We start from the raw sequence: 12,778 nt of genomic DNA, 5'->3' as shown, positions 1-12,778 counted from the left end.
TTACCATGATTTGTTTATTCTTTTATGGGTTGATGGTCATTTAGGTTATTTACAGATTTACAATGATTTGTTTATTGTTTTATGGGTTTATGTCAGTTAGGAGATTTCCGGTTTGAAAATATAGCTGTAAAGGAAAAAAAAAAAAAAAAAAAAAAAAAAGCACTCTAAAAATAACCGTACTTTAAGATATTCAAAAGACACAAGGAAACATCTGCCAAAAGAAGATGCACAAGGAGTTGGAGAAATGGTTCAGCAGTTAACAGCACTTGCTGCTCTTCCAGAGAACTCAGGTTCAAGTCCCAGCACACACGTGGAGCTTTACAAAGTTCTGTAACTCTAGTTCCAGAGATTCATGCACCCTTTTCTGGCCTCAGTGGACACCATGTGATATATAGACATCCATGCAGGCAAAGCACCAAGACAATAAAGCAAAAAATATATACACAAGTAAGTGGTAGTGTGTGTGTATGAAAATGTTCAGCTTCACTCATCACCAGATAAACCAAGACAAGATTCACAATGCTACATCACCCTACTCCTCTTAGGAAGGAAATTCTCAAAAAAGACAAAATTGACAAGCATTAGCCAAGGTGAGCACCATTCTTTGATAATATCCCTCAGAGCATCATACTGTCATTACTGCAAAAGTACACACCTGTGTTTATAGACGTGAATAAAGTAGTATGCATGTGCGTCTGTGTATGTGTTTCAGACCTTCGCACTTAGACAACATTGGCTCTCCTGGTTCTCCTGGCTCTCCTGGGTCTGCAGTTTTCCAACTGCAAATCTTAGAACCATTCAGTCTTCATAATTACACGATCCAGCTGCTTATAAACATCTTCATGTGTGTGTGCATATGTGTACACATGTGTACACACACATTATCACCAGCATCAGTTCTGTTTCTCTATAGAGCTTTAATGCACAGCTAAAAGTCTATTTTTTGAAATTCTAAAAGTTGTCTAAGACCAATAAAATCCAACAAGATAATTGAAATGTATGAACTAAAAATCTCATTAGAAATATAGTCAATTAACTGCCCAATCTCACAAAAAGTCAAATAGATAAAATGAAACAAAATGTTATACTTGTCTTCTTTGTTAGGGTAAAAACATGCTCATGAAACTACAGAATAGCTATTTATAGACATGGGTTTGGACCACAAAGTACCAGGTATTTTTCAATATAAAGTTCCTCTTTAGAAATCAATCTATAGAAATATCATCCCCCAAACACAAAGGTGTATGTAACTTACCCCAGTGTAACAGAACCACGTAGAATCTCTGACACAACATTTTTCTTCAGAGATGTACACCTGGAAAACAATAAATCAAACACAAATCAGTACACATAGAAAAATTCATATATACTGGCAGTCTATGGAAAAAACAAAAGAAAAATATTACAAATAAGTCTTCAAACTTCCGTGTTCAAATATATTGGGTCAATATCAGAGAACCATTTCATATTAAATTATATTGGTTTATGTGTATGTGTGTCATATGTGTATGTGTTTGTAGAGAGAGGTAGTATTATGGTATATATATTGAATATTATGTGGGGTATATGTGTGTGTGTGTGTGAGATATGTGAATGTATGGTTTATATGTGCATGTGGTATGGATAGGGTATGATATATGTGTTGTATATGGTGTGTTTATGGGGTGTATGGTATGTATATGTGTGTGGGGTGTATATGTGTGTTGCACATATGTGGCCTGTTATTTGTGTGTATATGTGATATGTATATATGTGTATGCAAGTGTGATGTATATGTGTGGTTATGTGTATTTTTGTAATATGTTTATATGTGTATATAGTATGTATACATGTATGCAGTATGTGGCATATATGTGTGGTCTATGTGTATGTGTGTACAAGAATATGTATGTATAGGTGTGTATGTGTAGTATATTAAGCAGAGTATTTGTATAGTGGGGGTCTCTGTTACTGTGGGCATGTTGGGACCAAAGTGTTTATCTCGTTTGTACTTCCACACAATGATCCATCATCATCAAGGAAGTTAAGGTACAAACTGCAGGAACCTGGAGGCAGGAACTGAAGCAGAAGCTTACCAGCTTTGTCCACCAGCTCTCTTACAGCACCCAGAACTACCAGCCCAGGGTGACAATGCCCACAGTGAGCTGGCCCCTCTCACATCAATCATCAATCAAAAAAGTAGCATAACAGGCTTTCCGACAGGCCAATAAGCTGAGGGCATTTTCTGCATTGAGAGTTCCTCTTCCAAAAGGACTCCAGCTTATGAAACGTTGACAGAAAACTAGCCAATACAATGGGTATGTGATATATATGTAATGTACTCTACATATGTACATTTGTGTTTACATATGTGCATTATGTTATGTGCATGTGTGTAGTGTGCGCAGTTCATGCATATGTGTATGTATGAGGGTGTGCTATGTGCACCTGCTAGTAGATGTGTGCACATGTGCACATGAGAGGCATCCATTTGGGTGTGCTTGCATGTGGTGGCATGACCTTGACTTGGTTGGTTGTCTTTCCTCAACTGCTCTCCACTTGGATCTTTTTTGGTACAGATCTCTCGCTAAATCTGAAGCTCATGAATTCAGCCAGGCTGGTTGGCCAATGAACATCAAGGACCCTCCAGTGTCTAGCCCTCCAGCACCAGACCTACAAGAGAATGACACTGCCTCCGGCTTGTCACTGGTTCTAGGAGTGAAAATTCCTTTTGCCAGCTGATCCATCTCCCCCATACCTATATTTGAGTTTTAAAAGTAAAATATATTTATACCTTCTAAGAAACATAGTAGGTACTTATAAATAGTTGTTGAATACATTAACCTAGGTGATATACAGCCCTGTAGCTTACAAACAATGCTCTTTAAAGCTATTTAGGAATTTAGGCAGAGAAAAATGGCTGGTTGAAACTTACAAAGTTTGAAGAAATCTTTAAAGAGAATTCAAAAGCTCATTCATAGTCTGCTCTGAAAGGAATGCACGACTTTACTTTTAGATATTCAGTCAGTCACCCACCCTGCAGAGGGCACCGACACTGAGGACCTAGGAAATGCATCGATTGCTCATCTGTTGTTACTATAAACTCTAAACAAAAGAAAATCAGACTCTATGTTCTACTGAGTGATCATATTATGGGTTTCCAGAGGAAGATCAGACGGTTCGTTTTTATAACTCATGATCACGTTGTCATTTTGATCTACCAAATCCACAAATATAAAACAAAACAGTCTCAGTGTCTGATTGAGGGATTAGACTGAATGAAAGTCATTTAACAACTGGCTCCAGTGATCTCCAATCTCCAAGTCTATGGAAACACTTGTAAATTAGAAAACCAACTCTGGCCTTCTGCTTGCTTTGACAAATATCTCAAGTGGCTCCATCTGCTACTGTTTCTTCATTTTCTGCTAAAGAAGCCTGTATTTCATACTTAAATAAAAGACATTTAAGCATTTTATTTAGATATACATAAACCACTGCTCCTTCAAGAGCCAAAATTTTAACAAAATATATACAGCTTCATCTATTTCTAGTGACCATATAATTTTATGTATGCCTACTTTTATTCATTCACTGAGAATAGGAATTTGCTGTACATTTGCATCAATATGCCCGATGCCTGAAGAAGCCAAAAGAGAGTGTTGGTGTCCCTGAAGTTCCAAGCAGTAGTGAGTTACGATGTGGGTGCTGGGAATCATACCCAGGACCTCTGTAAAAACAGCCAGTGCTCCTCACCATTTAGCCACCTCTCTGGCTCCTCAAATCTGTTGTAAAGTAAAAACGACTTCTTCCTAAGTAGGGTGATGCATTCCTAGCATTTAGAAGGGCAGAGACGTAAGATGGACATAAAAATGGAAGCCAGCCTGGACTGTATAGTGAGTTTTAGGCCAGCCAGGGTTACGCCTTAGAACAAAACAAAATAAAACAAAATGAAAATTTCCCATCACCTTGGTAGGATGGTATGCCCTCCTTCCTCAACCCTTCCCTCACAGAAAAACACACACTCAGAGAAAAACGTCTGGCTATCATGTCCTCACTCCTTGTCTCCACGTTTCTGGCAACTCATTTGAGAGCACCTGCCGGGCGCTCAGTTTTTGACTATGGATGGACACAATCCTAGCTCCTAGCATCATCCCCCCTTGCCCAAGATTCATAAAATCCCCTTGCTTTAGCTTGGATGTGTTACTTCATTGACCTGCGCCATCAGTGATCCTACCGGAGAACTGTCTCCTAATTAACCTACCTTTATCAACTTTTAATCTGATCTAATATGGCCCATATTTGTGTCACCGAGGGTAAGAAAAAGCGTATCACACATGAGACACCATAAAATGCAAAGAAAAGAAAACAGGGGGATGGGGAGATGGCTCGGCAGGTAAGGACAGGTACTGCTTGCTCGCGCTGAGGGCCCAAGTTTGGTTCCTAGCAACCACATCAGATGGCTCACACAGCCCGTTACTCCAATTCCAGGGATCTGACGCCCTCTTCTGACCTCTGTGGGACCTGCACACATAACTATAAAACAAAATAAATCTTAAAAAAATTTTTTTCTTAAAAGAGAATTCCTTAACTAAAATATTTATTTTTTGTACTTTTCTTATAAGAATAAAGTTTGAATTTTTTTTTTTTTTTTGGTTTTTCGAGACAGGGTTTCTCTGTATAGCCCTGGCTGTCCTGGAACTCACTTGGTAGACCAGGCTGGCCTTGAACTCATAAATCTGCCTGCCTCTGCCTCCCGAGTGCTGGGATTAAAGGCCTGCGCCACCAGGCCCGGCTAAAGTTTGAATTTTTAAACCAGGGGTTGGCACAGTGACTCTGTCAGCAAAATCACCTGCTGCCAAGCCTGACAGCATGAGTTCAGTCCCCAGGACCGATCCACAGGTGGGAGGAGAGAACTGACTCCTACAGGATGTCCTCTGACCTCCTCACATGTGCTGTGGCATATTCATATTCATGTGATCACATAAATAAATAAAGGAATGAATAAAGAAATAAAATAATTTAAGATAAAAAATAATTCTAAGCCGGGCGTGGTGGCACATGCCTTTAATCCCAGCACCTGGGAGGCAGAGGCAGGCGGATTTCTGAGTTCGAGGCCAGCCTGGTCTACAAAGTGAGTTCCAGGACAGCCAGGGCTACACAGAGAAACCCTGTCTTGAATAATAATAATAATAATAATAATAATAATAATAATAATAATAATAACTGAATTATGATCACATATCTTAAAAGTCTATGGTGTCTAATATTTAAAGAACTCAACTGTTTAGCAAGTGAATCATATTATATTTACTTAAGTTCGTCAGTTCCCCAAAAGTGAATATTTGCTTGCCCTTTCCCTAAAGAACAGGGAGGGATGTAAAGCCCACTGTCAGTACAGGGAGAAGGCGGCAATCAGCCATGTAGAACAGTAAGAGACAACAGGAAATCCTAGGGAAGAGCTGATTCATAAGTTAGGAATGTGTTAGCAAAAGATGAGGAAGCCATGAGCCCCAAGCACTGCTTTTTATGGACTAGTCTGAACCTTCTATCAGTTCTGGGCCAAAGTCCTTCCCTTAGTCACACAGGTGACCAGCGGACATTGGTCTAAAACCCAAGTTCTTATTTATCTCCCACAAAGGTCTAATATAATTATTATGTATGGTCTTAAAGGCTGTACCTTATAAGCATAGTAGAAATTACAATTAATGAATATTTATGTATGTGCCAGTGGGTTTTCTTTCTGTTTAATGTGAGTCAGTAGTCATGTTCTCTCTTGTTCTGTCTCTTTCTCGCCATCTTTTATATGCACATGCACGTGCTCTCTTGTGCACATGCACGCACACACACACACAAATACACACACACACACACACACACCATAACTATGTATGTGCATGATTATTTATCTTTTTTCATCTCCTAGATACTGACCAGCTTGGCTTAGAAATTCTGTTGGTGGATACAGCATACAATTGTTCGATTATCTCCTGTTTATAGTTTCTTAATTTTCATAGTTTAGGCACCCAAAATCGCAGCTGTCAGCCGAAGCAAATGAGGAAATATAATTCTGGGAAAAACTAAGTTGTCCTGGCCTTCAAGAGGCAGACATTTGGTAACAGCTGTTCTTAAACATGACTTCACATTTTTAAAAGCCGATTAGAACGTCATTATAGAAGCTCCCGAGAATCTCTGCTTGGTTGAAACCTTTGGCTATTATTTAGTATAAATAATTACTACACTTAAGAGGGTCTCACTATGCAGCTCTGGCTGTCCTGGAACTCCCAGTGTAGACCAGACTGGCTGCGTTCACGGAGCTCCTCCTACAAGTGCTGCGAGTAAAGACTTAGTGGGCTCTGCTTGCTTCCATTTGTTTAGGGCTTGTTGTTGTTCTGGAACTTAATAATTTGACTGTTACTTTTGTCCTATAAAATTTATTTTGCACCACGTACCCAAGTTCATGTCGCATTCTGTTATTATCAGCTTCCATTGGTCAAATACATTTCTCAAAGCACACATGTTGGAGGCTCAGCCTACACGGTAGCATTATTGGAAGGTTAAGACTTAACAAGAATTGCTAAGGTCACATACAAGTTAAGGCTATTGCTGGAGTGTTTGGGGTTGGGTTGGGTTTGGCCTTCTTGGCCTTTGTCTCATGCTTGTTTGCAACGCTACCAGGATGTAATACATCAAGAAATGTCCCGTACGTGTGGCCATTTGTTGTTGGATTTTCCACCTCCAGAATCCTGAGCTAAATAAAATTTGCATGTTCTTCGTTATAGATTCCTCAATCTGTGGCATTCTTACAGCAACAGTATGGAAGGGAACAAGTAGGGGTGGGAGGTAGAGTGAAGAGAAAAAAAAACTAAGAATCCATATTGAATTTCGACTTTGTAAATGTATTCTATTCCTTCTTACAGTTTGAAACTCAAGAGACTAAGTTGAACCCTTGCTCCACACCTCCACAGAACAGGAAATTCTGGAGGTTTGGGGTGGTGGGGTCATCTAACTCAAGGAGGTGGGTTCCTACAGGGTATATTATCTTAGCTGCTTCCAGTCTGCTATGACGTGAACAGTTGTCTTCCCCCACACCCTCCTGCCGACATGCCAGTCTGCTGCAGCGCACTGAAACAGCAACTAAGGTAAGAATCCTCTGAAATCTTGACCTAAATTAGGATTTCTCTGCCTTAAGTTATATCTGTCATATATTTTGATCATATAACCTCAAAAGTAACTAATACCTTCATCTATAGAAGTGGTCCTCAACTTGTGAGTCATGACCCTGAGGGGTGTCACCTATTAGATATCCTACACATCAGATATTTAGCTTATGATTCATAACAGTAGCAAAATTACATTTATGAAGTAGCAACAACATAATTTTATGGTGGGGGGGTCACCACAACAGGAAGAACTGTAATAAAGAGTTGCAGGGTTAGGAAAGTTGAGAACCACTGAATTTCTGTCAATGAAAATAGTTAGTCAGAACGGTCAGTCCATAGGAGAAAAGAAAAACAAGCAAAAACAAACAAACAAAAATCCTGAGCGATTCTGGCACATTACTTCTAAGTCCTAGAGTTACGACTGTGAATGGAACACACACACGCAAAACTAAAACTTCTGCCTTCATGATGTTCTCATTCTAATGTAACGAAACCGAGAAGCACACACACAGCAGTTCAGAACATACATAAATGCTATAGAGAAAAAGGCAAAGGAAACAGGAAATATATACACTGCAAAATAAGAAGTCAAGCAAGTTCAGCTATTGCCTAGAGACATTTCAACAAAGCCGTAAGGGAAATGTGTGTAACAGAGCAAACCACGTAGACATCCCAGAGGCAAGAGCTCCAAGCAGAGGAAGCTAAAGTACAAAGATGGTTGCTGATATACTCAGGGAAAGCCAGAAGCCCAGGAGAAGGAAGAAGAGATAGGAAGAAAAAGGGGTCCCATAGGGGTCTTGCAATTATTACAAAGATTTGAGCTTTAACAGCATAAGAACTGGAAAGCCACCAGAGTATTTGGAGTGGAGAAGGGTCATGATCTGATGTGTATGTTTTACTAGTGATTGTATTTTAGGGGCTGTAGAGATGGTTCAGTGGTTAGCTCTTCCACAGACACCCCCCTCCCCATGTTCGATTTGATTCCTAGCACCCACATGATAGCTCACAACCATCTATAACTGCAGTTGTAGTCAATCTGACACCCTCTTCAGGCCTCCGTGGGCACCAGAGACACACACGGTACTCTTACACACATACAGACAAAGTACCCATACACATAAAACTTTATTTTTATTTTCCATATGTTTGTGCACATGCATGTGCACACCCACAGAGACCAAAAGTGGGTGGGTTAGTTGATTGTGAGCTGCTCAGTATGGGTGACAGGGACTGAACCACACTCCTCTGGAAGAGCAGCAAGCAATCTCAGCTGCTGAGCCATCTGCCCTGCCCCCTACCATGGATTTTAAAAGGAAAGCTTTCTAAAGAATAGATTAAAGAGAAAAAAAGGATACAAACAGACTAATAAATGGGCCCTTGGAATAATACAAGGCTAAGGGTAGTCTGTAATGGCCACCGAAGTAAAAGAAGAGATTGTGTTCTGGGTTTATTTTTTAAATAATGCAAAGATTATTTATTTACGCTTATGTAGATATATATGGGCTATGATAGAATGTAAAGGATCGATGATGACTGCCCGGTTTAGGGCCTAAATAAGATGAGAGGTATGGCAGACAGAGTACCATGAAGATTCTATCTGGAACACGTTGAAATAGAATGTATAGAGATGCCTACAAGACAGCCAAAAGGAAATGCTGAGCAGGAAGCTGGGGAAAAGGTCCAAGGCTCAGAGCAGAAAGCCAAGACATGAACTGTCATGGGCCAAGTCCGCAGTACACAGAGATCCCATGGGATTTTCAAGAGTAGAGAGTACAGAGCAAAGACTCTGAAGAGGGGACCACCAGAGCGGACAGAAGGGCGGAGCCTGGGAAAAAGAAACTTGGGAAGCACATACCATGCCACCCTGGATATCAGGGAGAAGATGTGACAGCCCAGCTGGGACAAGGCTGCCAGTGGGTGGAATGGAATGAACGCTGAGACCAAATGGCAAAGCTGATGTCATCAGAGACCTACCTGACAGTTCCCTAGGCCTTGAAGAACCTGGGCAGAGCATTCAAAACTGGATAGAAATGAATTTAAGGGGGAAAAAAAAACAAAGTAAAAACACAGAGAATATAAACAGCTCATTAATAATATTGTGCTTTGAATGGAAGGGAAGAAAATAACAATATTACAAACACAATATATAGCCTAAATAATCTACAAAAAGATACATTCAACTTTCATGAATTTTTTTTTCTTTTAAAACAGGCAAAACAAGGCTGGTGGTAAGGAAGAAGCAAGCGCTGAGTCTGGACATCCTCATGTTATCTTTCTTAAATAATGAGTAGAAAAGCTTTTGTCTTATAATTGCCCATTGCAATGATTTGCTATTCAGCTTACCAGCCAATACAATCATTTTATGCATTTCTCCCTATAGTTGTCAGGGTTCAAATGTTGAAAATAGTTAAAGACTTAGGATCACGGGTGTGAAAAGACAACAGATATTTTGCAGATATTACTTAAAAGACCTGCAGGTACCACTCACTCAGTAGAGGGCTCTCCTAGGAAGCCCTGGGTTTGATTCCCAGCACCACATACACCAGGTGGTCCAGACCTGGAATCCCAGCACCCAGGCAGCAGAGGCACGAGAAACCCAAGGTCATCCTCAATGACGAAGTGAGTCTGAGGTCAGCCCGAGCTACATAGTGTTTGTTTGGTGGTGGTGAGTATGTGCTTCAGAAGGAATATTCTAAACTGTAAAAAGATCAAATCTAAATAGAACCCCCGAAAGCATGTATGTGCAAAGTCTGGCCAGTAGGTGAACATTTGCACTTTTCTGATTTAATTAAAATTGGAATTTGTAAATCACATAAAATCTTAAGAATTTGAACTGAGCGTAAGCCTTTTCTTCATTTTTTAACTCCACAGGACATATTTTTTTAGTATGAGTGTTTGCCTCTAAGGATAAAAAAAAATGCAATACAGTATCTGCCAAAAGAATTCATTTATTTTGGCTTTTTCCCCCCTTATTTCCAAGACCTCCCACTTCACAAACACAAACCATTTGGTCCAATATTAGTGATCTAAGTGTGAAGCAATGACTGTTTTTCCTCGATAAATTCATGGGAGAGTAGAGCCCCTCTTGCAAAAGAGAAAAGGGTCTCTGCCAAGCTCCATAGCTCCGGAGCTGTGAATGAGCTGGCCTGGATCTAAGCAGCAGACGCCTGCAGTGTCCCCCTTGGTTTTCAAGCAAGCACCAGCAGGGAATCTGAGCTCTAAGACGCCCTGGCTAATCAGCCCAGAATCCACTTCACTCTGCTCAATTTCAAAGGAGCGGAGCCTCTGCTTCAGGAGGTACTTCAAGGACCACAAAGGAGCCAGTCTACGTCCTTCCCAGCCAAAAGACAGAGAAAGAACTGGAAATAAGTTAAACTATGTTCATAAAGGAGTACTTCAAAGTCCCTTTGCTTCTTAGATTGCACACAAAGCATTGTGGGTGGTAAGACATTATTTCACTTTAGACCATAGCCAACAAAATTAGCTAAAAATGCTTCTACGCCTAGCCTAACTGGCGGTGTCTAAATCCTAAATAATTTTTAAAATACCAACAGTAAAATATTTTATGTGGTGAAAAAAAAAGTTACCGTCTCGTTCTGTGCCCACATATATGAGTCAAGTTATGTTTTTCAGAAATTAAGCAAAAAGTACACTTCCACGTTATAGTACTACTGTTTGTGTGTGTGTGTGTGTGTGTGTGTGTGTGTCCCTAATTTCTGGTTGGTCTGTTTAGTTAACCTCTACTATTTTCTGGGATTCATTCCAAGATTATTAAACATATCACTGAAGTTGTTGTCTCTGTTATTGAGATTCATTTCAGAGACACTCTGAAGTGGTCTGGAAAACCACTTTTTAAACATTCTGCACACAACTTTATGCTAAGAAGCCACGAGTGCCACACATTAATTGAAGAGAAAGCTACAGTTTTTGGCTTTCTACAATTTTTTTCTTCCAAATATACAAAACAAAACAAAAATACTGTGCTAAAGTCACAAGTTATTTATGCAGTTTAGGTACTTCTTTCTTCCTATTTCTTTTCAGTTTTTCAGTGTTGCAGACAATGGCTTAAAGGTAACATGACTCTTTTAGTGCCAGGTGATCTATTCTTGCATTAATTATATATTTCCAAGTTCTTTACAAATACCATGTTTTCTCTACTACTATTAACTGAAAAATCCTGAAAACATTGATGGTTGATGCACATAAAAACCCCAACCCAATGGAGTCTTTTAGTTTCATGAAATTAGCAAGATTGGCAATTACAGAAGTCTACATTTTTCATATGAGGTACACCTGAGCTATTATTAAAAAGCCCTCAGAAATGAATCCAACCCTCTAAATGTGATAGACAAGAAACCCATGGAGGTTAGGCTAAGCACACACACACCCCTGAAGATAAATCGGAAACCACAGCCGAACCTAGGTGCTACGTCTCCGGGTCCGGAGCGCTGTCGCTGCGCTTGCGTCACTGTCTGGATACACACAGACCCTTCAGGCCCCTCCGAAGAACTCCTCTGCAGGCAGGAGTCCACGAGTAGCGTCGCGCCCCGATACCCAATGCTGTAGATGGCCTCAACATACCTGGATTTGCAGAACGATTCCTCGGTCGGGTCTGGTTTTTTCCTCACCGCTGCAAATCCTTTTAAAGGAGTGCTCGGGCTGGGGCTCCGCTTGGGGCTTTGGTTGGCCGGAGGGCTGGCTTTTCTATTTGTTTTGTTTCTAATTTGCTCGGGAAGGGGAAAGAGGGTGGGAAACTTAACCCGCCCTACAACACATTTTTTTTTCCTTGTGTCTTTCAAACCAACCCACCCTCTTTTCCGCCTCCGGGACTTAAGGGGTTGATGTCGCAGCCCCAGGCAGTTTCCAAAGTAGCAGGAGGCCTGGAGAAGTTGCGTGGCTCTCCGCAGGTACCGCCCCAGTCTGCTGCCCGGTCCCCAAACGTCCTGCGTCCTGCGTTGCCTTGGGTGGCCTCGCGCCAGGGGTTGAGGACTAGAAGAGTGTCCCACCTGTGTCCGGAGTGGCGTAAGGCAGGGATGCCTGGGCTCTGTGCCGCTGGCTCAGAAGGTGCCGGCCACTCGTGCGCGGGCGCGACGCTGCGGGGCACTGACTGGCCACTCAGGTGACTGCGCGGCGGGGACGCTGCGCGCGTGGCCGAGGCGGGAGCTTGGGCTAAGCTTTGAGGGCTGATTCTGTCCTCTCTGGCCTTTACAGCAGCAGGTGTGGAGTATGCTGCAGTAAAGTAAAGTGCCAAGTGGGAAAGAGAACCAGGAAAGGCCCTGCATAGGAAAGTCGTGAGCTCCCTATCCCCTTATGTGCATCAACCATCACCTCAGCCTTACTTGTCCCAAAGGGAAAGAGGGCATCCCTGCATCTAGTTGATTAATGACCACTTCGTTTTCCATCCTGAATATCAACGACATAGCAGGTTACAAAACAGATAGATAGATAGATAGATAGATAGATAGATAGATAGATAGATAAAAAAAATCTGTCCTTAGCGAGTCAGAATCCAATCTCAAAGTACATTTGTTGCTCTCTGCTCAAAATGTCTATTCACTTATCTGCTTACTTCCTTTGAATGTTTATTGAGGACATGATGTGTTATATTATTCTCTTTGAACTTGAGGAAGGACATAAGC

General features: G+C 41.1%; 1 protein-coding gene across 5 annotated transcripts in view; it reads right to left on the bottom strand.

Annotated features, from left to right (window-relative positions):
* Lepr (leptin receptor) overlaps positions 1–12,241 on the bottom strand; it is an 81,224-nt gene extending 68,983 nt beyond the window's left edge. For 3 of the 5 annotated variants that reach the window (XM_021199582.1, XM_021199583.2, XM_021199584.2), the window contains exons 1-2: positions 11,721–12,241; positions 1,256–1,315 (exon numbers count right to left, since the gene is read on the bottom strand). In XM_021199582.1, coding sequence (XP_021055241.1) covers positions 1,256–1,295 — 40 coding nt within the window. In that variant the 5' untranslated portion in view covers positions 1,296–1,315; positions 11,721–12,241. The remainder of the gene's footprint in view (positions 1–1,255; positions 1,316–11,720) is intronic. The other 2 variants (XM_029540151.1, XM_029540152.1) reach the window with 1 other exon arrangement.
* Positions 12,242–12,778: the final 537 nt, after the last annotated feature.

This window comes from Mus pahari, chromosome 6 (assembly GCF_900095145.1).
Source record: "Mus pahari chromosome 6, PAHARI_EIJ_v1.1, whole genome shotgun sequence".
NCBI lineage: Eukaryota > Metazoa > Chordata > Mammalia > Rodentia > Muridae > Mus > Mus pahari.
Note: the sequence above shows the minus strand (reverse complement) of the source record. Positions and strands in the feature narration are given on the sequence as shown.